General features: G+C 48.3%; 2 protein-coding genes across 2 annotated transcripts in view; both read right to left on the bottom strand.

Moving 5' to 3' along the window:
• LOC149344757 (uncharacterized) overlaps nucleotides 1–2,182 on the bottom strand; it is a 61,492-nt gene extending 59,310 nt beyond the window's left edge. Inside the window, exon 1 of the mRNA XM_089542665.1 lies at nucleotides 2,098–2,182. Within this exon, the coding sequence (XP_089398791.1) occupies nucleotides 2,098–2,182 (85 nt within the window). The remainder of the gene's footprint in view (nucleotides 1–2,097) is intronic.
• Nucleotides 2,183–8,161: 5,979 nt separating this feature from the next.
• On the bottom strand, nucleotides 8,162–19,507 carry LOC149344756 (uncharacterized; the record flags this gene model as incomplete). Its single annotated transcript, XM_089547297.1, has 4 exons — nucleotides 8,162–8,252; nucleotides 12,913–13,085; nucleotides 15,289–15,578; nucleotides 19,429–19,507. Coding segments are annotated over 4 exons (633 nt in total), but the record flags the coding sequence as incomplete, so codon positions are not given.
• Nucleotides 19,508–27,088: the final 7,581 nt, after the last annotated feature.

The following is a 27,088-nucleotide window of genomic DNA, read 5'->3' as shown; positions in this document are numbered from 1 at the left end:
TAGTCATTTCGCAGCAACGCAGTGTGCAGCCATTCCTCTAGATTCAGTAGTAACCCGTAACTTTCAACAGATAGAGGTGACAAGTTAAGCTACAGCTAAGCAAACAGACCCTTCGAATTACCTCTCCAAGCACGGCTCTTGGACTCACCCGCTTGTCAAGTGATTGGACACTCTCATAGGTTTGTATGCTTTAATTCCTTGGCCTGTCGGCAAACTTAAGACGTGCACAAGATGGGCCTCGATACCGGTGAATTCAACACGCGTCAGCAGTCCTGTACGTCGCACACCATGCCGGCTCCTCCGCATTCCTAATGGGGGTCGACCTTTTCACAAAGTGCAACCTTTTGAGCGTGCCCGGTCTTTTCTGCTTCGCGCAGTTCACGGAATATTCACTCAGTCATGCGGTGTTACGGTTCGGACAAATTATTTGCGGCGAGACGCGAAATACACTCACAGTTCACACATCACCAGCTATTTAAACGCTGCTGCTGGCTGCGGCGGTCGCGCGCGCGACCACCAACATGGCGAATGCCGCGCCGGTCGCTAGCGCCCCTTGCGGATGACGTCACGTGAATACCTCCTATTGGCTGTTCATTGTCTTTTTCGCGTCCATTTGATCTTCTGGCACTGGTCATCCGGATACGCTCGCGGCTTGTCCGCCTGTTGTTCGGTATGTTCGCCTCCTGTTGACAGAGCGCTGAGATGGATCTTTCCATTCGCTGCATATCGCAGTCAATTACAACCAAAGGTGAGGTCGGTTGCCAACCACCAAACACTTAGCTCGCTTCTTACAGGCGCTTGAAAGGTGGGAATGTATGCGAGTGACCACTGAAAGCGGACGACTTGGCTGGTAGGATAAGCTGATAGAATACGGCGTCTGTTTTCCTGTTCTTTGTTCAGCCCCTTTCGGCAAGGCCTGATTGGCAGAAACGCCGAAAGCCAGTGTCAGTTCGGTAGCGACCGTGGAGCAGCGAAAGGGCTTCAAACGCCGCGGAGTCACTTTTGGAATTTTCTCGTAAAATGAATACGGCCAGCGAAAATTTCGGCAATATCCTTAGTTGCATATTGACGGTGATAGTAAAAAGTGGTGTCCGCAAGCTGCTTCGTTCACCCTGTGAAAAGAAATAAATACAAATAATATTCTCAAAATTATCACATCTTGTGACTGGAGAACATGTATCGAAAAAAAAAAAGTAATTTATGCAGCTGCATGAGGATCTACACTTACCAACGGTGGAGGAGGAAGGAGGGGGTGGTGAGAAAAATTTGTTCTGTGAACTCACTCGCAACACAGATGGGGACGCACGCTGTCGCACTGAACAAGAAGACGCAGCGAGAGCCTCCGGAGGCCGAAGGAACATCACTGAATGTATGGTTGCGTTCGGCAATGTTATCGGATCCCTGTGCAGGCGGTAATTACGTTTCGCGCGCATGTTATGCAGACACTGTACGAATCTCAAGGCATCGCTGCGAGCTGGGCGTATCTACCTTCTGGAGTACATAAATAAAAGAGATGATCTGTACAACATTTCGACGTCTCTGCATCATGGATGCGTTTGCAGACTCTGCAGACCAATTTTTAAAAGGCTCGCATGCCCACGGGTTCTGCCAATTGCCAGGTATGCAACACTTGTTACGACGTTCGGTTTGTGCAGCCGCCACATGAACCCAGCGCCGAGCCACCCCACCGACTGCTGTTAGTGACGGTGCAAAAGTAGGGAGTCACGGCGACCAGGGCAAAAGACTCAGCACTCACAAGACGTACGGGTGATCAAGCTGCCAGACACTGCACATACACTCATAATGGGAAACGCCCTAACAAGTAGTCATTGTTCGCAACGTTTGGGACAGTTTACATCTCAGTCGGACGGCTACCGTTCACCGAGAGCTGGCATCCATGCTCTGCTCTGCGGGATCAGTGCGGCTCCACGTCTCGCTCTCTTTGGCGCTGCACTCGATCCGCTGCATCCGCTATTGGCATTTCGGCCAGTCGGGTTCCGCCGGAAGGGACCCAATTTACAATACAAGCGCTGGTACTCCTTTACTACACAGATATGTGATAGACTCAAAGCACTCGGCAATGGCTGGCTCACTTACGGAGCTTGTACTTGGCCAGGTGGGGCTGGAACTGAGCGACCGGAAATGTTGCAAGCAGGGCGACAGCCGCGAGAACTGACTTCATCTGATGTGCCATTTCTTCGTCTTCTTCGTCTTCAGAACGGACTCACGTTTTATTTCCTGCGGAGCATGTCGGCGATCGAGTCGAGAGCATTCCAAAGCGTTCACTTTTGGTTTTTTATAAAATTTTATTGCTTAGATTTTTCTGGCTCTCGTGACGTTCACTAAAGAGCAAACCACATGTTCATTGATGACACATTAATCGCTGTAAATCAAACATTTCTTCGCGCCATTCCACTCGTTGATCACGTAGCGATTCATTCATTCATTCATTCATTCATTCATTCATTCATTCATTCATTCATTCATTCATTCATTCATTCATTCATTCATTCATTCATTCATTCATTCATTCATTCATTCATATATACTTATTCACAAGGCATTGGCAATGAAGGCCTGACAAGCAGCGACAGTAACCTGGCTGCCTTGGCGGATTTCCGGTGCGCGAAGCACAGAGAGAAAGGGACGAAATAAATGTAGGTTAAAGAAAAGACGAAGATCAACAGTTTGATCGTGCTAGATGATGCTATCGGAGGAGTACCGAAGAAGAACAAGAAGAAGAAGAAGGTGATGCTATTGCCAAGAAAACTAAACAAACAAGCAAAAAATCTCAAAAACTCTATGCACCCCTCTTCTTGGCCGATCCCCTCTGTGGGTATGCGCCATCCCATGAGGTGAACAACAACAACAAGAATTGCATTCGAATTTGCACATAAAGCCATCGTCCCGTCTTCAATGTCCGAGCTAGCAGGCCCCCTGTCGTTGCGTCGTCCAATCTGTCAGCCTATGCCCTATTACTACTCCTTTTCCTCTAAAACTGCTAATTTTTCCAACAGTTCACCGCCTGTGTCTTGGCCACTCTCCCGTAGTGGGTACGTGCCATTTTACTTGAGGCCAACCAACCAACCAACTTGAACATTTTAAAATCCAGTGAGACGAGAGTGAGCGCTTGTCCTACGTCGTTCTCCAGCTTTGTGTGCGTTTTTTCAGCGCTACTATTTTTCCTTTCTCGAGTACAATGAACCGTCTAGCCCAAATAGAAGTTCTAGACTATACGTCAAACACTCAGGGCCCTTTTGTACGTGACAACTTGTCATCTTATTCTAGTCTTGATACCTTTGTTTCCCTCATCATGGCGTAAATTTTCCGTGCAAGGTACATTTCCTTTTGCCTTCGCAAGGGTCACGTTCCGGAGGGTGTGAGTGCTATCTTCGGCTACCTGCGACCACCAATAGGACTTCTGAAGCGTATTTGCAAACTAATAATGGCTGAGCTGTGGCGGCAAATAAGAAGATATGAAGAACATGTGGGTGCCCTCTGTTACAACATGGATCCCGGATGGCTGGAAGAGATTAAGCACCGTGTGATTCGTGGCCTTACAGGAAGAATGACTGAGTTTTGGTGGGCTCACACACTAAACCGTTTGCTGCAGTGTACTCAGTTGAAGAGGAACCGAAAGCCACCTGGTTCGGGGTTGACGGTTGTAGGTGAAGCTGAGCTTCCGAACGAGATAAGACATGTCTTGAGCAAATGTCCTAAGTTTAGTCATGGGCCACGGGTTGGGGCACATGAGTTGCTGGCTCTTTATAGGCGCATCACAGGAAAGGCCTGAGAAGACAACAAGGAAAGGTGCCTACTCGATGGAGTGGATGCGCTAATTCGGGCTACAAGTAGCACCGTCTCCAAGCCAGGCAAGGATCCCATTGCAAAATTCCTGTCATATTTTGGACAGAACAGTCTCCGGCTTCTACAAGCTGACAAGGATAGCGGCTTTGTGGTACTATCGGAGGAGGAGTTCTGAAGAAGAGCAGGTGATGCTATTGCCAAGAACTTTAACATTTTAAAGGCCAGTTAGACGAGAGTGAGCGCTTGTCCTACGTCGTTCTTCAGCTGTGTGTGTGTTTTTCGGCGCTACTGTTTTTCTTTAGTTTCAGCTAGTAGGCTTCATTCTTGTGCAGCGCCAGCGGAGTACCGGACCTCACTGCCCAGGAGAGGTAACAGCGGCCTCTGCGCGACATTGTCAGCGTGTGCCCACTATGCCCGCTGACCGTTTGCGGGGGCAGCCCAGAAGGTTACGGACTGGGCACGTGGAATCAGGTTCAAAAGCAGAACGGCGGCTTTGAATTGATACGCCAAATTAAGCCGCACGGTCTCCTCTTTGGCACGAAGGGCGGACCACCCAACCGCGGATGCGTTGGTTTCCGATTCCGAAGAGGTCGGTGCCACGCGGGGGCATGCGGCTGGGTGAACCAAGCCTGGATTTTGGGAAAGTCGTCCTTAGGCCTGAAGACGGGAAAAGTGGCAGTTAGTAACCCACTCAGAGAGCCAGTAAGCGCCGAAAATTGGGAAATCTCGGCGGTTAACACAGAGCAAAGGTTAGTAGGCCTGACGAAATCGCAGGGAAACATCACGCTCCTACATATCTCGACGGTATCAGTAAAGCATGCTTCGCATCCGGTTGACGGGGCCCGTGCAGATATACCTTGCGCTAGCATGAGAGGCGAACTGCGGAAATCAAATGAGATTGCAGTCCATTGAAGTCTGGAGGTACTATTTCACATTCTACAGGTATGTCAGGGGCGAACGCCGGTGGTGCGATGCCGCGAAGACCGTGAAACTATTCCCGCCGCGAGTGAGTACCTTGGAGTAATAGTCGAAGCACCGAACGGGTGATGCGAAAACTCTGTCATCTTAGTACTGTTGGATGACCGGGGTGGCGGAACCCGGCGTGGGAGAGCGGATCTCGGTCGAGCCCATGCTAGGCTACCCTGTCTTGGATGGTCGGAGACGCCGACAATGTTCTGTGTGATATGGAACTATGCTTGGAGGCTGAGGGCCAGACTATTGGAAAAAAGTTCGAGTATGCGCTCACCACCGAGGCCTGGAAAAGAGCTCGAAGGGATCAGAAATTTCAAAAAATTCCGCTGTCCCCATTCCCTCCTAATTCTCACAACCACATTCCTATATCTCATATCCCACTTCGGAATCACATCCCTACCTGCTACTTCCGAGGGAAGATCAAGGGAGTCTCCCTGGGTCCAGTCCTCCGGCCGTGAGTCGCTGTAGTCGCCATTGCCACTATTTACTTCTTTCCTCCTTCGTGTGGCAAAATCTTAGTTGGCCAAGGGCCCCACCTTTCATATTACAATTGGGATTATACCAGCGATACACTAGTGGTGTGTGCAAAGCCTGATTTTCTGATTCATTTCAAATGCCTCAATCTGCAATACGTCCGTTAGAGACTGTTTTGGGGGTGGTGGTGGTGAAAACTTTATTTGTAACAGGGGTGTTGGGGACACGTAGGTCCTTGGGCCCCCGTACGGCCCCACTGCACTCAAACGTTCATGTCCCGGAGGCTCATGACGCTGGCAGCCCGGCCTGCGGCGCTGGCTTGCTTGGCCGGGTCCTCGGAGCGCAGTAGGGTCTCCCAGGCCTCCCAAGTGGTAAGGTGCTCCAGGCCCCGCGGGAGAGGATCCACCGGGCAGAGGAAAAGAATGTGGTCGTGTGTGGCTTGTGGGTGGTGGCGAAGAGTGCAGGAGGGGTTTGTGTAGACTTGCTCATAGCGCGAGCGTATATAAGGGGAGGGTAAAGTGCGTGGAGCCGCCTAAAAAGTGTCTGATGATGATTGTCGAGGGAGGGATGTGGTGGGGGGGAAGAACCGACGCTCGGCTTTGCAGGTCTGTGCCACTTCACTGAATGAGTGCATACGCTCCCGCGAGAACCCCAGATCGGAGGCCGCCGGTGCCCGGTTGAGAGAACCTCGGGCTAAAACGTTGGCGGCCTCGTTTCCGGGATTCCCGGAGTTGGGCGGCACCCATATCAGCTCCACGTGGCAGGGCGGATGTGGAGCGAAGCAGTGCCGTATGCGAAATGTAGGGACGTGAACTCTCCCGCGAGAAAAATTTAGCATGGCAGTTTTAGAATCAGATATTATATATCGGACCTCCGTGCGTGTGATGGCCATGGTGCAGGGCAATGGCAGCATCTTCGGCCTCCTCCGAAGTGGCAGCGGGGGATATGTGAAGGGTGGCAATCGGTTGGAGGGAGGGGTTCGTGATGGCTACAACCGCATCTTCCCCTGTGCATGCGGCATCCACCCAAACGGCATACGGTTCCCTGCCATAGTGTTTGTGGAGCGCCCGTGCGCGAACTCTGTGGCAGGGTTCATGGTAGGTGGGGTGCATGTTTTTGGGGAGAGGTTTGACTGACCGCCAACAGTTTCTATGGGCTAACAATCACGCATCTTCCATCTCTCCTGTTACCTCCGGCGTACCACAAGGAACGGTTTTAGGGCCTCTATTATTTTTAATTTACATCAACGACCTCCCAAGTAATCTATCTTTCACCGTACGTTTGTTCGCCGACGACTGCGTTATCTACCGGAGCATCACTAGGAACAGAGACACTTACCATCTGCAGTGGGACATAAAACTTGTGGAAGAGTGGTGCGCAAACTGGCTAATGCCTTTAAACGTTAATAAAACAACGCTAGTGTCATTTCATCGTCGTCAATCGTATCCTACTCCTAACTACACCCTTCGCGATTCCATGATATCACACGGATCTTCATATTGTTACGCCCAGGGTTTATTGAGACCGGGACGGAGGACTGAAAGCAGCTGGGTCCGCTTGCCGAGCACGAGACACCACCAACCTCGTTCTCCTCATCATCGGCTTAGTCAGCAGCGCCGACCATGTAGAATAATAATAGGTAGAATTGGCCTTTTCATGGGCATCACAATATAAATATTTAGGTATTAGCCTAACGCAAGATTTCTCTTGGACCACCCACATAATGAACATAACCAACGAAGCTAACCGTGATCTTTGTTATTTAAAGCGAAACGCGTTCGGCACCTGCTTCCATAAAACTGTCCGCCTATTCAATTCTTGTCGGTCATAAACTTGAATATTCACGCTCAATCTGGGACCCCCAACAAATTAACCTAGCCAGAACCCTTGAGTACGTCCAGAGCCGCACGATAAGATTCGTATATTCTGATTATTCATATCATACGAGCGTAACAGCATTGAAAACAGAAGCTTACCTCCCCAGCCTTGAATCCCGTCGAAAAATTGGCAGACTCTGCCTTTTCCACATGTTTTATCATTCCCCTTTTAGTCATTCCGTTATCACCCTGCACACCGCCTTTCACTTCGCATCAGTCATCCGAAAGCTGTTCATACACCTCGAGCATCCACTTCTGCGCACCTGAAATCATTCTTCGCCCAGACCGCAAGAGAATGGAACGACCTGCCCGCTGAAGCTTTCATCCATCCTGGCCTAGAATCCTTCAAATCATACATCACTGATTTATTTAAATGATATGTATGCCCACCCCTCACGTAATTCCCCTAGTTGGCCTTTGAGGTACTAATAAATAAATAAAAATAAATAAATTAGTAGTTCACGGTGAATGTGGTGGGAGTACTGCATGACTCCCGTGTCAACGCAACTGAGGCTCCACGCGTTGAACCAGCAGAGGAACGCATTGTTTTAAAGGGTTGGTTCAGCATTTTTATCTTCAGGGGCGTGGCAACCTTTTAACAAGGGACACACTAGGAGGGGGACGCATCTCACTTGGAAGCCTGCCTCTTCGAGAAGAAGCCGTCCAAGAACGTGCTGCACTCCTCCTGCACTGCGTAATATGCATATCATCACGCCTTCGCTTGACGACACGACAGACCACGAATTTTTCGGAGGCGTCGTCCGCTTGTAACAGCAACCGGCCCACTCGCCTGCAGCATCAAATCAAGGAGTGCATGAGGAAAGATTCTCGACTCAGAGCCGAAGCAACGAGGCCTTTCATTCTTGGCCAGTTGTCGGAGCTGCTCCACCGGCCCGAATCAGCCACGCTGGTGTCATCACTATGGGACTAAGAACTCGGCTCGGTGACAATATTGGAGAGAGATAACGGACCAGCGTTTATTTTTTCAGAGAGAAAAGTGAGGTTAATAAATACACCGGAGGGGTCCCCCGTCAGGCCAGCTGGCAGTCGGGATAGGCCATGTCGCAGTCACTGTGGCTGAGGCCGTGCAACGCCGCTTCCACCAGGGAGCGGTCCACACTCCTGCGGACAGCAACAACAGCACGTTTTGCCCCACAGCAGCCTGACCTCGCTAGTTGTGAGAAAGCACAGCGTAGCCTGCATTTTCAGTGGGTGGCTTCTTTTTATTTCCTTATTGGCCGCCCCTCTGATATACCAACTGAAAGTAACCAAGCTTTACGACAGACGAAGTATACCAGCTCAGTGAAACAGTCCACTGATACTCAAGAGTCGCGTTGCCGAGTCTGCAGTATATTTTGCGCTTCCCAAAGTTAATTATTAAAATTTACGAAGCTAGCCTTGTGTTATTGGCTTGAGGAATAAAGTGCCAATTCAGAAATTATGGATGATCTTGTAAAAAAAGCTGGCTGAGATGTTTCCAGCGTTGTACCATTTACACAAATTAGCTTTTTTTTCTCTTTGCAAGATAACTCTCAAATGCAAAAGGTTCCATGCGACAGCTGTGCTGCTTCAACACCCTGAGACGTGTGTCAGAGATAAAAATACGCTTTCCTTTGAAGCGCGGTCCCCGACGGTGCTTTTTGTGTCCACTTGGCGATAGAATTGAGCAAGCAGCTGTCACGTGGTAGCTTTTTTTAAAGGATAGTGAACAAGGCGGCATGAATGGCACCTTGGTGGAAACATTTTGTTTTTGAAGACTACTTTCAAGTTCTGAAATGACCGTATTTCTGAAGCCAATATTTTAAATGTTACCAATCAGTCTTCACTAACTAGATCGGAGTTGTGAAAAATACTGCAGACTATGTCACGCTACTCTCGACAGCCCTCAGGTAGACTGACTGGGTGAACTTTTTGCGTCTCTTTAAAAGGTTGGCTACCTTAAGCTGCCGCACCTTGTACATGAACATCAATTAGGGATAAATACGGGTCCTAACACCATATCATAGTTGGAATGAATGCCTTGTTATGGCTTTGAAGCTATGTGCATTTCAGAAATTCATACAGTTTGCTCGTCCTTTTGTGGAGAGACCTATAGGCAGTCTAGTAGGTCTCGTGATCCGGGTCCAAGCAGCTATCTACTCACGCAGCAACAAGTGGACACATTTAGTGCAATTACAGTTTCCGCAAAAAAGGCCGAAAATTAAAAACAGACACCGAGAAACAGCAACGGTTCACGTACAGCAAGAATGACTCGTACGAAATAAAGACACTCTCAGTATGCTAACAGCTTTACTCCATATATGTACCCCCTTTGTCATGAGTAACCCAGCAGCAGGTTTTTGCTTCTCGACCGTAGAACGGAGCCTTTGTGGCACCCCTCAGGACCCAAAGGTGTCAGAGCTTGAGGACAAGGGCTCACCTCACTCTACAAAGATTCATTTTTTACCATTGTTTGCCAGATACCGTCCACTCCCTCATGTAATGTCTCAACCGAGACCTTTGAGGAAATAAATAAATAAATAAATAAATAGCTTAAGGGCTGCCATAAGTGCTTCGCTACGCGGCTGAGAAACAAACCACCGCTTCCCGGTTACTTTTGGCAAAAGGGGTACATGTGATAAGCACAAAAACGAATGAAGGATTGTGGTGCCAGATGGTGCATATTTCGACGGTGTAAGGCAGAAACATGCTGTGTAAAGTGTTAGTTTCATTCCGAATGTGTGTTCAGCTAACCCCCCCCCCCCCCCCCCCCCCCCCGAAAGTTCCGATGAATAAAAGAAAATAAGGGCTCATAGCTAAGCGCTGTAATCGACAACGAGCAAGCGCTGGCAGTGGACGGATTGGTGGGCATGTCGGGGCTACAACAGCTTGAGATTTTCTCTCATGCTTAAACTATAAAGGCATCACTAGCTATAATAACGGAGTCACCTTCAGCTATTCGCTCTTATACTTACAAATCTAGGCAATGTTCGCGATACAGAGTATAAAACCGAAAACTAAAAAGCTAACTGAAAAATTATATGAACTAAATGCGGGACAGATGAATAGTGGGTAACATTTATGATTTTGAAGCAGCGTTCTGGTAGCGCGCTATTTCAACTCCGACCGAGGCTGCTACTACAAATGTGACGTCTCGGGAGCTTTCCGCGACCATTTACAGCGTGCTAGAGTAACCATTTCGGATAATTACAGAGCACTGAATTTTTATTGCCTAATCGCGCCCTATGTAAGTGCTCAGATTAGATGCCAGCATCCGTTCGCTGCTCCATTTGCACTGTATCCAGCACGCACGTTTCGTATTCTGCAGCTTTCGTTGCACTTTGCTCTGCGATTTTATTTATTTATTTATTTGAAAAACCTTACAGGCCCATTGGGCATTGTGTAAGGGGACGAAAAAATATAATACAGTGCATTAATAACCAAAGGAAACAAAAGGGAAACATACAATCATGATAAACAATATATAAACAAATTAGGTTTGGTTTGGTTTATGGGGTTTAACGTCCCAAAGCGACTCAGGCCATGAGAGACGCCGTAGTGGAGGGCTCCGGAGATTTTCGACCACCTGGGGTTCTTTAACGTGCACTTTAACGTATCAACACATTAGTAGATAAGAAGAAACGACGCGGAAATAACAACAGGAAAGAAAAAAACAAGAATACGCGACACAAAATAAAGTACAATAATAAAGAATAATGTGCTCACCGAACGTGGAAACAATGAGTAAAATAGCGTGATGAAGGCAAATACGGAAACATGGCAGGCAAACATAAGTAAGAAAACATCCAGATGGCACGAGAGTAGCAGCAAAGTAAAGAACAAAAAAATCAGAAATAAGAAAATAGACTTGAACGGAGGCGTGTTAAATGATGGTTTCAGTGAAATGTGTGATGAGTTGAGAATGGAATGAATCTAATTAGACGCGGAAGCGATGTTTTCTGGCAGATCATTCCATAATCTGACGGCTCGTGGCAGTGCAGATGAATTGAAAGCGAATGTGTCACCATATATTCTTGCGAAACTGAACTGATTATATAATCTTTTCGACGTGCGGTATGAGACATCGAGGTGAAATGAACTAGTTCTATTGAAGTGCACATATTTGCGAAATAGTGTTAGGAGAGCGATGTCACAGCGCGTGCTTAATGATTGTAGAGAAAGATCGGTTTCAATTTTAGTGACGCTTGAACGGTAGTTATAGTTTCGTGAAATGAATCGTGCTGTCCTGTTTTGAATAGATTCTAACACGATGATCATGTTCTTATGATCTGCCGGAGACCAAATGGGAAAAGCAAATACAAGTTGTGGACGAACAAAAGTGAGGTATGCAGTTCTCGAAATTTGATGTTGAATTTCGGAGATTACGGCGTAGGTATCCTAATTACTTTGAGGCGACGGTGCATATGGATGAGATATGGAATGACCATGAAAGTTCTAAAGAAACGTTAACGCCAAGGTATTTGTAATGTGATACTTGAGTGAGTAGATCATTTTGAATACGGTATGTATAGCTAGACTTTTTACTTTTACGAGTGAAAGAGATGACTCTGCGCTTTGATACATTAAGAGTCATTAACCATGAGTTGCACCAGTCGTTAATAATAAGACGGTCTGATTGGAGTGCCAGGTGGTCATTAGTAGATCTAATAGGGTGGTATATAATGCAATCATTCGCGAAAATTCGCGCACTGGAAGTTATATTATTAGGTAAATGATTGACAAAAATACGAAATAATAAGGGACCAAGCAGACTGCCGTGCGGTACACCGGAGTTAATCGGGGAAAGGTTAGAGGACAGATTATTAACAAATACAAACTGTTGGCGATGCTAGAGGAAGTTACGAAGTCATGTTGAAGTTAGCGAGTCTAGACGGAGGGATGATAATTTCTCAATCATGCGGCAGTGAGCTACGCGGTCGAACGCTTTGGCAAAGTCAAGGAAGATACAATCAGTTTGAAGGTTATTGTTCATATTAAAATGCAAATCATTAGTCAGTTCGAATAACTGGGTTTCGCAAGAGTGACCCTTCCTAAACCCGTGCTCAAGATGACTGAAAACATGCGATGAAATTATATGTTCCAGCATTTTGCAGGAGATACACGTGAGAGATATAGGACGGTAATTTTCAACTGAGCTTTTGTTTCCAGATTTAAAAATTGGTACTATTTTAGTTAATTTCCAGTCTGTTTGTTGGCTTCGTGATTTTGTAAACTATTTTCATGCGTTATGCAGATATATCTGTGTAGTGTCCAGTTTACATCAGCTTCATTTTTTTTTGTACTGCAGATGTAATGCACGCGTTTCATGCAGCCCATTGCGTACACGTTTCAATACTGAATGCACCAAATCTGCTTGACTTGTCACGTATTCTCCTGTGTACTGTTCCTGTATTACTACGGAATCTTTGACCTACCGTCGCCAAGTAATGCATGGGTGCAAGGGCGTTGTCAAAGAGAACGCGTCCGCCTGGTGCCTCAATAAAGATTGTGATTAGCGGTTGCGGCCTTCCCTTATGAAAATGGTCTATAGACAGTCTGTAGACTTCTTATTGACTCTATTGACTTCCTATAGATATTGCTTTTTGTCTTTTCATAATCTATAGACAATCTATAGACAAAAGTCTACTAAAAGTGTAAGACCATAAATCTATAGATTGTCTATAGACTGTCTACGGCATTTGTGTTGCCTATAGACTTTTGTCTATATACAGTCTATAGACTTTATAGACAGAAGCCTAAAGACACTCTATAGACTGTCTAAAACTTTTTTTGTAAGGATTACCTGAGCATCGGCGCCAGGGATCGCAGGCTGTTGACGTTGCCGAAGTGCTGCCCCACCCGGCAGGCGATGCGGCGCTGGCAGTCGGGCGGCAGCCGACTCACCTGCTGCTGCCGCTCCAGCACGAACTGGGCCACGTCGCGGCGCTGCAGCCGCTGGCCACCACCGCGGAGGAGCTGCGTGCGCCACTCGTGAGAACTGCGGCTGCTTATCCAAACACAGGAAGCTGAAATGCGCGGCATTGCTAACGAAGTCGATCAACACGGATGCATTAAATACATCGCGCCTAATTAGGCACTCAGGAGGGCAAGGTGGAAGTGCTAGCAACCAGAGCACTTCTGACTTTATCATGACGTCGGCCTCGCCACTGAGTTTATCAGTGCGGTGAAAAGCGAAGGAAATGTGCGGTGCATCATGCCAAGCGGGGAGTATGCGCGAGGAACGAAGCAGGCAGGGTAAAGAATAGCGCATGGCGTTACCCGTAGTCCACCCGATCTCACCTGCATGCCCTTTAAATTAGAATTTCTCGGGCTTACGAAAAAAAAGCGAAAAGACAGACTATTTCTTCCGAACAATTGTCAGCGCGCTTACCCGGGGTAATGGTACACGGTCGCGGTAGTTCACAACAGCAACGCAGTTAACGGCTTCACCTTCAGAGCCCGCAGTGCAACACAGGCAGAAGAGGTCGCGATTGCTCTCACGACCTCACATTCCGATTCAAAATACATAACCACCGACTCTCGAGGGGCCTGTCGGAACGTCGAACAAGGCTGCACTCTCTTCCCAGCCTATCGAATCTACCAAAATTGCATACGTGATACGGACCCCGCACAGCGTTACTTTATATGGGCCCCTGCTCATCAGGGGTTGGCAGGAAACTAGGCAGCAGTCGCAGCCGCCCGGGCGCCCTCTCACTGGGCTCTTTTCTCCTCTCCATCCGATCAGGAATCCGATTTTAATCCACTTTACACCTTCAAAGATGTTACAGCCTACTATCAACATAGTCATCGCCTTTACCCATGCCCATGTAAACGCCTCAAGAAGGCGGATGAACGGTTCCTTCTCCGCGTTCTCACCAATACATTGCTGTGCCCGGTAGCGCTAAAGCATTTCGAACCATACTTTAACGGCAGCTGCCCGCATGGTAGTGCGGTGTCTTCTGACACCTATCACATGGTGTGGGCCTGCCCCTCCAACCCCGCTATTCCCCCCATCCCCAACCCAACCCGGGAGGACTGGGAGGCGACCCGGCTCGGCTGCCACGACTTACAGGCCCAACAAGCCTTAGTCGGGCGCGCCCGGACGGCGGCCACCGCCACTGGGGTCCCAAACTAAGGACCTGCACCTAGCGCTTGTAAGGGTCGATCCCTTACGGGCTGATCCAAACATACCTCTGTCCCTACCTACTAAATGTTTTCACCACCATCACCATAAATAACAGAAAAATGGAATTGGTTTTGAGGACAGGAATGTAAAGACCGCGATTAGTTTCACTTCTCAGTGTAGCCGTGTACTGTGCGATGTCAGTGCACGTTAAAGAACCCCAGGTGGTCGAAATTTCCGGAGCCCTCCCCTACGGCGTCTCTCATAGCCTTAGTCGCTTTGGGACGTTAAACCCCATAAACCAAACCAAACCAAACTTCTAAGTGTACACCCGAACCAAGTCCTTAGGGAACGGATGCAGAAGGGAGTGGAAGAAGGAAGAGATGCACTGTAGTGCAGGCCACGGGAATAATTTCGACCTCCTTCTTTGATGTACAGTCTTTGTCAAAAGTTTAGAGCCCACGGGATTTGCTTCTAAGCCTCGCAGTAGGACTCCTGTAACATTCGTGGTAGTCCTACCCATTGGAGGAGGCAGGACCAGAAATCTTCTCACGTTCAACAAATTTGGAGCGCTAGAGATACACTACGAACCAGACAGTGTGCTTCAGAACCAAACCCCCTGGGCTCCAAACTTTTGACAAAGGCTGTACGTTTCTATCGCACAGAACACGGGCGCCCTTTCGCGTTTGCCTCCATCGGAACGTGACCGCTGCGGTGGTATTGAAACTGCGCCGTTGGACTCAGTATAGCCAAGCGCACTAACCGCTGAGTCAAAATGGCGGGCTCGAAATAACAGTGCTGGATACGAAACGAGAACAATACACAGAAAGCACGGGCAATACAATTGTGCGTTTTGTCCTGGCTTCATTTTTAGCACTTTCGCAAAAGTACTTTGCTGAGCCTTCACTAAACAAGAACATTTACGGCGCTTTCGCTTGTTACTTAAATCTGAAATTCAAAAATAGCTAGCGTAAAACATCCTCCATTTCCTTTTTAATCTTTGCCCATTTAACCCGTTCGACTCTCCAGCCGCAAAAGGCCACAAGGACAGCTCACCCTGTCGTCAGCGTCCACGCGTCGGCTGCCGGTGGATCCGAAGAGCACCTTGAAGGCCATGTCGGTGAAGTAGTTGACTACGACCCGAGCCATCTTGACGAAGACCTTGTCCCATTCTGCCGCCTCGAACACGCGCAGCAGACTGGAGAAGACGCGCGCCTCGGGCTGGGCGGCCGCCACTTCCGAGCGTCGCTGGGGGCCGCTGGCTGGTTCCTCGGGGAACAGCGAGGGGGGACTCTCGTGCAGCCAAGGGGAGCGCGCCACCGCGTCCAGCGTAGGCGGCGACGCAGCTGCGAAGAGGCCACCGTTTTAGCGCCCGCCATTTCGTGCCGCGCGAGAAGGCACTCACTGCACGCACACTGAACATGGTGAGTATTCATATTTATAGCGCAAGGGCACCTTTGGCAAAAGGGTGTCATGGCTCAAGGTTTTTAAGTCTGGACAAGGCAATAACAAAGATCCATCCCTCAAGCATTTCACCCCAGGTAAGCCGATAACCAGGCTATAGTGTACTAGATAACCAGGCCAAGGGAAAGCTGGTACCCATGATACCACCGGTCGGTGCCTGGCGGCACTGGGGTGTAGAACCTCTCATCTCCTGCACGCGATGCGTATGCTCAAACCACTAGGCCACCGCTGCGGTCGCATAATATAGAGGTAGAAAACTCACGCTACGCCTACCACACTGTGCGCAAGATTTAGCGATAGCTGCTATGGTACAACACAACTTAAAAAACAGCAGCTGCTAACACTGGGCCGCGGTCCACGGCGCCTTGTATTACTGCGCTGGCCAATTGCAACTGTAAACGAAATCAGCTTTTAAATTCTTGACTATATCGAACAATCCATGTATCAAATTCTAGAGCGCATAGTTTTTTATTTTGTGATAAGTTTCTTATTTACGCAACCAGAAACGTTTAAGCAGCGGTCTACTTTTTTTTCCTGGAGGAATTGTGTGCGAGGAGGTTGAATATGGGCGGAGCTTCACTGCAGACTTAAATTGTATCCGACTATAGCGGTTGTCAAAGCAGTAATCATTCATTTATTGCTATACCATCTGGCTGTAATCTTGCTGTTATTGCTGTGTTAGGCTGTTTCAAGAGGATTTGATGGCTATTCTTTCCACAGGCCAGGCCAAAGGGAAGATAGAGTGCGAATTCGCAAAAGTGCTCCCCAAATGATGGAAGCGGGTGCCGACGATTCGGCTACTTGAGTCGCCGAAACAGTGACCTCAATCCGTTCGCACTGATGACCATGACCTGCTGCCATGACGTCACCGTGTTCAGACCAATCAATGTGGGATGATACACCTGACCTGCTACGCCGCCACCATCATCGGTAACGGTAAACCTGGTCTTAAAGAAGCTGCTTGTTCTGCTGGCTTAGTCCACTGCTGCGAGGCACGGGCCTGAATTAACGGTCTTGCCAGAGCGGCAATTGGAGCCCAGCCCTTATTTCAAACTTTTTTACAGTGTTTGAGATGAATATAGATGAATGCTCAACGTTTTAACGCCTTCAACGGGATGATTGTCAAGTAAAACATTTATTTTGTTCAATAAGAAGCTTGCCCCGTTCTGGAGTGGTCCTCATTACAGGGCTCCTGCAGCGGCTGCCTTCAGCACTGCTTCCCGTTGGGTGGGGTGGGGTTGGAGACAAAGGGGACTGCCACGCTCACTTGGTACGCCCAGGTGCTGTGGTATAGGCAAGATTATTCGTTACAATGTAGGCATATGTGAGGGCAGCGGACATAGCCTGTCGGATTGGCGAGCTTCCCCTTTACGCTCTCCGATCTTGCTCAGATATGCTGCTCCTTTTAACCAAGAAGGAACTCCTGGGTGCGATTGCACTTTCCACAAGCATTTCGTCTATCGGGCATTGTCTCATCTAGCGCCACTAACGCTCTGGCAAAGCCTTGCTCCGTAAGCTCTCTTCGTTTGCGGCTTCGGTCTGTCGAGAAAATCAAAATCGACCTGTGCAAAAACGTAAAAAAGAGATGCAAACATTCTCGTTACGTAACAATTACATTCATAGCATCTCGCACAATCTTAAAACTGTAGGGAACACTTAAGCTCTGCCTTAAGGGTGGGACACGCTAGCTTTACGCCACCGGCGAGGCTCGCGAGATTCATGTTGCTCTTCCCGAGCAACCTTCTGCCACCTCCACGGTGATCAATTTGCTCTCAGCCCGGTGGGAAGGTGACGCAGCCGCAAGGTCACGTGACCTAGTTGGCCCACTTATGTTGCCGGAGCGGCCGGTTTCTTCCTGCGCACCGGTAACGAGGCTTCAAAAGTCGCCAACGCCGACTTCGGACAAGGCGTTAGTGTGTGTGCTCGCAGACCGTACAAAAAAACCCAGGGATGGCAAGAAAAATAAGGTGACATCATCAGGCGGCCGTATAACGCACACAGCAAGCTGAGCACCGCCACTTCTTACAATCCTATCCATGAATTCGTGTATATACCGGGCGTTTCAGCGAACACTTTCAAAAATATTTCTAAATTTGCTTTTTGGGGTAAAAATATGGATTTTGCTGCACAGAGTTACCAGTGTTGAAGAACTGCAGATTGGGCTAGTTGGTGTAGATTCATAGTGATGGTTCAACAGCGCAAACACACACAGACCAAGAAGGAGACAAGACACACACAGCGCTGTGTGTTGGCGGACGCCAGAAAAGCGGTGTATTGTCTTAAGTAGTGAGCTGGTTAGCTAATTTTTAGAATTAGCTTTTTAACTAGTAGAGCTAGGCGCCTATAGTTGCAATGAGAAAATTGTAGCCGGTCGTTAGTAATAGCCATATCAGTTTTTATAATTTCGAAAACGCGGTTACCCTCACCGCGGTGACTCGACAAAAACTGGCTACATGTGCAAAAATACATGGGCCTTCGATAGCATGCAGGCAAAGCAACCGTTCCAGTGCACGTAACTAGTCGAAAAAAGCCAAAAAGCCTGATAGCCGTGGGTAATCGCGTTTTCTCATTTTTAAAAAGTGATATGGCTATTATTAAAGACTGGCAGCAAATCTCTAATAGCAACTAGGCGCCTAAGTCGGCTGGTTAAGAAGTTAATTATTAAAAATTGGTTAACCATTCACCAGGGTGGAAATTTGGGCAAGTCGGCATTGATCCATAACATAGAATAGCGCAAAACCAGAACGACGGACAAAAGGGGAGAGAACACACCAGCTTAACCAGCCTACTACTTAAGACTTTACTATGTTGACCCCCACAAGCGTACGTGTGAAAATTTTTGAAAATGTTCGCTGAAACACCCGCTATACTCTACGCCACTGTCCTCCATGTGGCTCCAGTTTACTCGATATTCGTGCTGAAATTGTGACGCAACCGTTTGTTGTAAAGTGTTCCAGGTGGTGTCACACCATTTCTCGTTGCATATACCTTGCATGTTGTAGTCAAGCTGGAGGCTAGCAAACGACAGAGACTCGAACCGACGACACAAGGTCCTTCGATTGCATGCCTTCCCAGACTTTCAAATCAGAAACTGTGATGCAGCAGTTCGTCGTAGAGCTTTCCGGGCGGTGCCATACCCGCGTGTGTATGTAAAGCAACCAAACGTCTACGTCTTGCGTCCACAACATGCAAACTCGGCCAACCTCAGCGGCGCGCAGCGAGAGGGGCCGAACGTTGTTGTTGCGACTGAGAGAAGGATGGCAAGGAAAGTGCACGGGCCTGCCGACTGGCTCGAGCCGAGCCACCACCGCTACCACGTGCAGATAGAGGAGAGTTAAAAGATCAGAGGAAAGAGTACCAGAAAAGACGCGCGTCGCAACAACCACGTCCGCCGAAGCGACGACGCTGGCTGAGACAACAGATACCCCAAGATCTCCCCTATCGCCCCCAGCCCCCCTCCTGGCATAGCTGGGCTAAGCCACTGCCAATTTTATGCGAAGCATATTGCTAGAGCTACCACTCACGCCGTCGCCGTGGGACCCCCCCGTGACACCGTCACGTCACACCACGTGACACCGTGATGTCCCACCACGTGGCACCGTGACGTCACACCACGTGACATCGGATGTGAGAGCCGGCCTCCACCTCGCGCCATCGCCGCGGGACCCCTAGCAGTCACACCACGTGACACCGTGACGTCACACCACGTGACATCGGATGAGAGAGCCCCACCTCGCGCCGTCGAACTGTGTTTCAACCAGTGCGGACAGTGGTGTATCGACTCTGGTGCAAGAGTTAAACTGTGCTTCAATCAGTGTGGACGGTAGTGAGTGTAGTAGTATGTCGACTCGTTTGGAGCGTCGGAATGCCTATAGACGACAAAGGCGCGCCATGGAATCCTCCGAAGAACGAGAGCACCGGCTGGAAGAGCGTTGTTTCTAATACAACCACTTGAATGTCCTTGTGTCTCATACTATAAAGAATTCTAAAGGCCCGTGTACTGTGCGATGTCAGTGCACGTTAAAGAACCCCAGGTGGTCGAAATTTCCGGAGCCCTTCACTACGGCGTCTCTCATAGCCTGAGTCGCTTTGGGACGTTAAACCCCATAAACCAAACCAAACCAAACCATACTATAAAGAGAACTTTATTGACTTCCAAACGATCAGGACAAAAATCTCTGCCTCTCCCGTAACCGAGAGTACAGTAAACATGAAATGTTTACGGGCCTAATGTCATCTCGGAGGACACCCGAACCGCACCGTACAGGAAGGGAGGAACGCCACCACCCGTTCAGCGCTATGCCTTGCCATTTGAACCCAAGGTTTCTTGAGGAAAGGAAATGGCGCAGTAATTCTCTGCCATCTCGGTGGACACCCGAACCGCACCGTAAAGGAAGGGAGGACGCCACCACCCGTTCGGCGCGATGCCTTGCCCTTTGAACGCAGGCTTCCGTGGCAATCCAGGCGCTCACCCAACGCGCGTCTCGGGGTTAGTCGGCGTTCCGCTGTAGCCATGCCGTTGTCTTCCCCCACGACGAAGGCTTCTAGTGGTTGTATTAAAATGACCAAGTATTCAACCAAGGAAAGCCATGTATTACCAAGCCTAGCCACTAATATGCTTCGCATTCCCCAGGCTTAGCCAAGCTGAGCCTCAGCAGTTTTTTCAGATCGTTTGGCATAGCCGGTGAAGGCTAGCGCGAATGTCGAAGTAAAAAAAAACTGCATCTGACTGCCGCTGAGACACTTCGCCGTGCTAAATCATACATGGGAAATCAGCTGTGAATCACCTTCCATATGCAAGCAAAAACTGCTGACGGTTTCTATAGTGGGCCCCGCCGTGGTGGCTCAGTGGTTATGGTGCTCGGTTACTGACCCCAAAGACGCGGGTTCGATCCCGGCCGCGGCGGTCGAATTTCGATGGAGGTGCAATTCTAGAGACCCGTGTTCTGTACGATGTCAGTGCACGTTAAAAAACCCCAGGTGGTCGAAATTTCCGAAGCCCTTCACTACGGCGTCCCTCATAGCCTGAGTCGCTTTGGGATGCTAAATCCCCATAAACTATAAATCAACCATAAACCATTTTTACAGTGGCTGGTTTTCAGTACTTGAATTCGTGAGCATATGCAAAAAGGCTCGACAAAAAACTCGAGAGGCATCGTCGTCCTTCTTGAAGTGCGGTTGCGATGACTACGAAGCGAGGAAGAGCCTTCCCGGGAGCATTCGATCTAGGTGTAGTGGAGCGGAAGCAGTAAATTTGAACCGAGCGGGGAAAAAAAGAATCTGGTGTCGACGAAAACAGTGCACAGTTTTAGGTTGCTACTTGAAAGATCTGAAGAAAATCTGTGCTGCTTTTCCGAAACACAGCCACAATCTAAAACTTATCTTCAGTCGAAATTCATCCCCTGTAGACGAGTTTCACTGGGTGTGGACTGTAGATGTATGAGAAAAACTGTTTAATTTAAGCCAAAATTTATCATCTGGACAATTCACCGGCGGCGGAGTATCTAAGCAAAAGCTTTTTATTTTTGGGCCAAAATTTGCCTTTGCGAACTATATCGCTTACTTTCTTGCAACTAACTGAGCTCTTCGTTTCAAAAGTTTGTCATTGACTCCTCCTCTTCAAACTAGCCCAACCAAATCTCGAACCTAATCTCCTAATTTGGCTTGAACAATTTTTTTTAAACCGTTCCCAGTTTGTATCAGCTAACAATCGAATCTCCTCATTATGTTCCGTTGACTCTGGCGTTCCTCAGGGCTCTGTGTTAGGTCCTTTCTTGTTCTTAATTTAAAGTAATGGTCTCCTTGACTGTGTATTTTCTAACATCCACTGATTCGCTGGTGATTGTGTTTTCTTTAGTAAAACTGAAAGTTTGGATGATACTAACGCCTTGCAACATGACATGGATGTTTTTCTGATAAATGTGAAACCTAAGTGACTAATAAAGAGGCTTACCCTAGCTTAGGTTTGTCTTGCATCATCAAAATATTCTGCAGGTTCACATGTTTTCACACAAAGTTTCGCTATTCTACTACTAGGGCGGAGGATGCCGAGAGTTTCAGTCCTCTGCAGAGCTACATCACAGGTGAATATCGAAAATAATCCGTGGTCACGATGTACGCAGCAACTGGGCGAACCACGTCTTTCATATCAGTAAATTTCAGCGCGTTGGGGTCACAAGCGCGAAGTTCACAGCATTTGCGTCGCTCACAGCATTTCTACTTTTGGACGCCCAAGAGTTGGGTTCTCGAAAAGAATGTCCTTCAGAAAGCCGTGCACGCTGACGAATGGTGAAGAAAAGCAACGAAAAATTTATCTCGAAAAAAAAAAAACATTTGCAATTAACGTCTGTACCTGGGCATGCCACTGTGCAGTAACGTCGAAATTGGGCAAAAAAATTTGTAGACTTGAAGAGCATTACCGCTACCTAAAGCGAATTTAGGGCAGCGAGCCATGAGAGCATAGGGATTTCCTCATGGCGAGCCATGGCGTGTCTCCCAATAATGTTGCTCATGCTCAAGGAACCGAAGGTGGTCGAGCTGAAGTCCAAAAATCAGTCTAATCCGCATGCATTGCGTGGGGAGCATAATCACGTTGCAGTACTGCCGTACACGCAAAACATTTCCCACTATCTGAAAAGCAATGGGCAACGGACGAATGGAACCGTCGTGTTTTCGGCCCCCCAAAAACTAGGCACATTGTCTCAGGAAGAAAAAAAAACAAACTAGCAAAGAGCGTGGGTGCAAATTTAAGCATCAGAAAGTCTACGCCGCTTGAGATAAAGGTGTCGTATATCACGTTCCCTTTTCCTGTAGAAAAAAATTCAGGGGGCACTTTGACTGTCTAAAGTGGGTAGAGGCGGAAGCGTTTTCCGCACCACCTTCGCTGTTTCTGTGGCACCGGTGGCGTCACATATAATTGAGTACTAATTACTAAGTGATGACAAACCACTAATTAATGGTTAATTACTGATTAATGCCTGAATACTAATTAACTGCTAATTAATGACGCTTAAGCTTCGCCTTTAGGAGTGGAACGCGACAGCGCGTTGTAGCGCTGTCAAGGAGTCCACGGAACACCACCCGTTCAGCGCGATGCCTTGCCCTTTGAACGCAACGCTTTTTGAGGAAAGCAAAATGGCGCAGTAATTCTCTGTCATCTCGGTGGACACCTGAACCGCGCCGTAGAGGAAGAGAGGAAGTGGGAGTGAAAGAAGATAGATAAAGAGGAGCCGTAATGAAGAAAATGAAAATTGTATTTGAGGAAAGGAAATTACGCAGTAACTGTCTCACAAAATTCAGGGGGGCACTTTTTTGACCTAAAGTGTGGTCACTGATGCCCCTAAGAGTGGAACGCGACAGCGTCTTGCAACGCTGCCAAGGAGTCCATAGAACGCCATCGCCCATTCGGTTCTACGCCTCGCTCGTCAGTAAATTGGTTTTTGAGGAAAGGAAATGTATCTGTCTCTCATTTGTCGGTGGACACCTAAACCTCGCGGGATGGGAATGGAGGAGGATGAGAGTGAGTGAAGACACCGTATTCACTAGACGTGCCTTTGTTCATTCCAAACCATCGAGCTGGCATGGCGGAGTGGATAGCATGCTCGTCTCTCACGCCGAAGACCGGGGTTCGATTCCTGAGCTCTACCAATTTCTTAATCGGTTTTATTTATTTATATGGCCTGACTAGTAAAGCTAATTAGGCTAATTGGTAATTAAGCAATTAACTAAGCTCAGTCCCACTTAATTGGAGCATCACTATACAATCCCTTCAATTGGTTGCATGGTTACTAGCCAAAGTACAATTGGCCCCGTTTGAAATTCGCGCACTGTGACGTCACGACCGTTTCCACCAATTGAAAAGCGTGACATTTTCTGTCGACAACTGCTGCTTACAACGATGAGACATTAAAGGCTTCCGCCTTAAAACAGTATATCTACCAGAGTTCAAGATGCTTACATGAGGGACAAAGTATAGTCGAGGCATAAAAACAAATGAAGTATGCGCGAAATGTTAGAGGGGCCGTGAAACACATTTTGAGGAGAGTACATAACCTCGCTCAGTCACTACACTCAGTCGTCATGAATACCTGAGACAAATGACACACTTCTACACGCAGCAGAGAACCCTCAATCGCGCGCGAAAATTGGCGAGTCCTTTCCTGCGTTTGTTTCATGCTCACGCCCTCCTCCGTCGCATGCTCCTGCGTAATTCTGTTCAGAGAGGCCCCACAGAGCTACCATGGACGCAGCCAATCAACAGCGTCACCCCGGCGGTCAGGAAGCTCTGGTCTCGGCATTGGGGCCGGTGGAGGAGAGTCGACCTCCGAGTGCGCAAAAAGAGAGGAGAGGGAAGGGCGCGAAGGCGCTGACATTCAAATTTCAACCATAGATGACGCAGATTCTACGAAACGCCTTAGAAAAATTCTTTCTGGAGGATATTCATGAAGCCGCGTTCTTTAAGATCCCAGGAATACCGCACCTTTCTTGAGAGCCCTTTTCACAGCCTCTTTTTAAGAATGCTCTAGTAGAAGGATCGCTTGTCGATAACATTACTTCCTGTGAGTAAAAGAATTGAGAGCCTTTTATTGACAAACGTACTTTATTAGGAAGGAGCAAAGCTAAGATAACAGGCGAAATAACTGGATTAAATGTGCATAGGTCACGACGCAGATCTTTCAAAACTTCATCCATATTCTTGGGAAATAACGAGGACGCGTCTCCATGATACTGATTGTGTTCGCACATGTAGCATGTTGTCATGGTCTGGCGTATAATTATGCTGCCTGAGAAAAAAAATTAGGAGTCACTTTGGCGACTAAAGTGGTGCAAGGCGAAAGCCTTAGTACAGCATTCTGTCACGAATGTGGTTGTGAATGATGATTCAAGTGCTGCCAGCGAATGACGCGTCCATTGGCTGTCTGCGTGTGTTACTGATGTGTGGTTAACATGTTAAGCTTCGCCTGTAAGAGTGGAACGCGACAGCGTCTTGCAACGCTGCCAGGGAGTCCACAGAACGCCATCGCCAATTCTGCTGTACGCCTTGCTGGACGGTAAATTTATTTTTTGAGGAAAGGAAATGTATCTCTCTCGCATATCTGGGTGGACACCTGCACCTCGCCGTAAGGGAAAGGGGGAAGATGGGAGTGAACGAAGACGCCGTATTAGCTAGACGCGCCTTTGTTCATTCCAAACCATTCAGCTGGCATTACGGAGTGGCTAGCGTGCTCGTATCGCACTCGGGAGACCCTGGTTCGATTCCCCAACTCGACCAATTTCGTTCTCGGTTTTATTGATTTATGCGGTCTAACTAGAAAGGTTAATTAGGCTATTTCATATTTATATTATTGTATTTCTATCCATCGTGTTCTGTCATTCACCTGTCAATTGTTGGAACTGTCTAGGATGTTCGACACAACGTATATGAAACGAGCAACGTCGAACTGAGTGGGGAAGTGCGTGGTGGTGGAGCGAACGCGGCTTCGTACTTATCTGTTTTTTCCAGCAGCGTCTCCTTCCGCGGACGCTGTTGTCGCTGCGGCGCGCGTCTTTCTTTTTTTTCCCTCTTTCTTCTGACCTCTTCATTCTCCTCTATCTTAATTAGGCTAATTGATTAATTAAGCAATTAACTAAACTTAGTTGGAGCATCACTATACGATTCCTTTCATTGGTTGCAGGGTTACTAGCCAAAGTACAATTGGCCCCATTTGAAATTCGCGCACTGTGACGTCACGAGCATTTCGACCAATTGAAAAGCGTGACATTTTCTGTCGACAACTTCTGCTTACAACGATGAGGCATTAAAGGCTTCCGCCTTAAAAGTGAAATCTGCTGAAAGTTAGCGATAATACTGTCCGTCTCTGCTGCCATTTCTTTCGTCTGCTGCGCTACAATTATTTACGCGACTTTGAAAGTTCCGGCCTCGTAACTTCTGGTGCAGCATCAAGCGATAATGGAGCGTTATTTATAATCAGCCGTACCGAAGGCCCACCTAATTAGTCACATATCACGCACGCTGGTAGGGCGCGCTTTCGGGCCCCGAGATCCGAGACGACCGATTTGTTCTGTGCTGTCTCTTCGCGAAACTGCGTGTTTCTGTTAGCGTGAATTGATTTCCCCTTGTTATGCTTGCAGTTTGTTTTCCCCCAGAACGCCGCATTTGATGTGTCTTGGCAACGGTGTAACGATATTAACACCAAGACGGCGTGGAACGAGTGATTGCGTATGCGAGTCGCGTTCTGTCTCGCGCTGAAATCAACTATTCTACCTAGGAAATGGAGTGCCTCGCGGTTGTAGTGGGCGACGATGAAGTTTCGACCTTACCGCTACGGCCGCCATTTAAAAGTCCTCACAGACCACCATTCCTTCTGCTGGCTGGCCAATCTGCGGGACCCATCAGGCCGCCTGCAAGGTGGAGCCTCCGCCTCCAAAAATTTGATTGCACAATAGCGTATAAACCTGGACGCAAGCACGAAGAAGCCGACAGGCTCTCCAGCGCACCGGTCGAGCTAACTGATGATAGCGCAGAGGACTACAGTCGTTTCCTTGGAGTGATTAGCGATTCCGACGTAATGGCGAGGCAGCGAGCTGACGTGAACTTACGATCTGTCATTGACCATTCGGAGGGCCGCACTGCTACTGTACCGCGAGAGTTTTCCCGGAACCTCTTACTCCTTTTGCACACGCAATGGCATCTAAGAAAAACTCGAGCCACAGTGACCGCGCTTACCTCCTTGTCGTGCCGTCAGACCTCTGAGCCCACATCTTTTTTGCCTCTCACGCCGAGCCCACCTCTGGTCACTTGGTATTTACACGCACCCTCACCCGAGTGCGCCAGGCCTATTATAGGCCAAAACTTGCTGAGACCATCCTCCGCTACGTCCGAGGTTGCCGTGAATGCCAGCGCCACAAGTCACCTCCCCTAAAGCACGCGGGTTTGCTGCCACCAATTGCACCGCCTCGCACACCATTTAACCAAGTCGGCAAGGTTCTTTTGTGCCTATTCCCTGTATCATCGGACGCGCAATAAGGGGATTGAAGCCTCGAGTCACTATACGTTATGCAGAAACCAAGGCGATTCAGCGCCGCACATCTTCTGAAATGGTGCAGTCATGCACCACATTGCTTTACGACATGGCGTTCCTTCCTTAATCATCGATCCAGGCACGGCTTTTACACCGCAGCTCGTGCACGAGGTGTTTCAATTGAGCCACACCAGCCATCGCAAGGCCTACCACCTGGGCTCAAATGGGCTCACTTAGTAGCTCAACAAAATCATGGCGGATATGCACGGTGTGTGTAGACGAGATCCTCCCATACGTGACTTTCGCTTATAACTACGGCAGTACAAGAAACAGCTTACTGTACGCCATTTCGCCTCATTTATGGGCGTCAT

The sequence above is a fragment of the Amblyomma mixtum genome, chromosome 5 (genome assembly GCF_055824585.1).
Source record: "Amblyomma mixtum isolate Tamu chromosome 5, ASM5582458v1, whole genome shotgun sequence".
Lineage (NCBI taxonomy): Eukaryota > Metazoa > Arthropoda > Arachnida > Ixodida > Ixodidae > Amblyomma > Amblyomma mixtum.
Note: the sequence above shows the minus strand (reverse complement) of the source record. Positions and strands in the feature narration are given on the sequence as shown.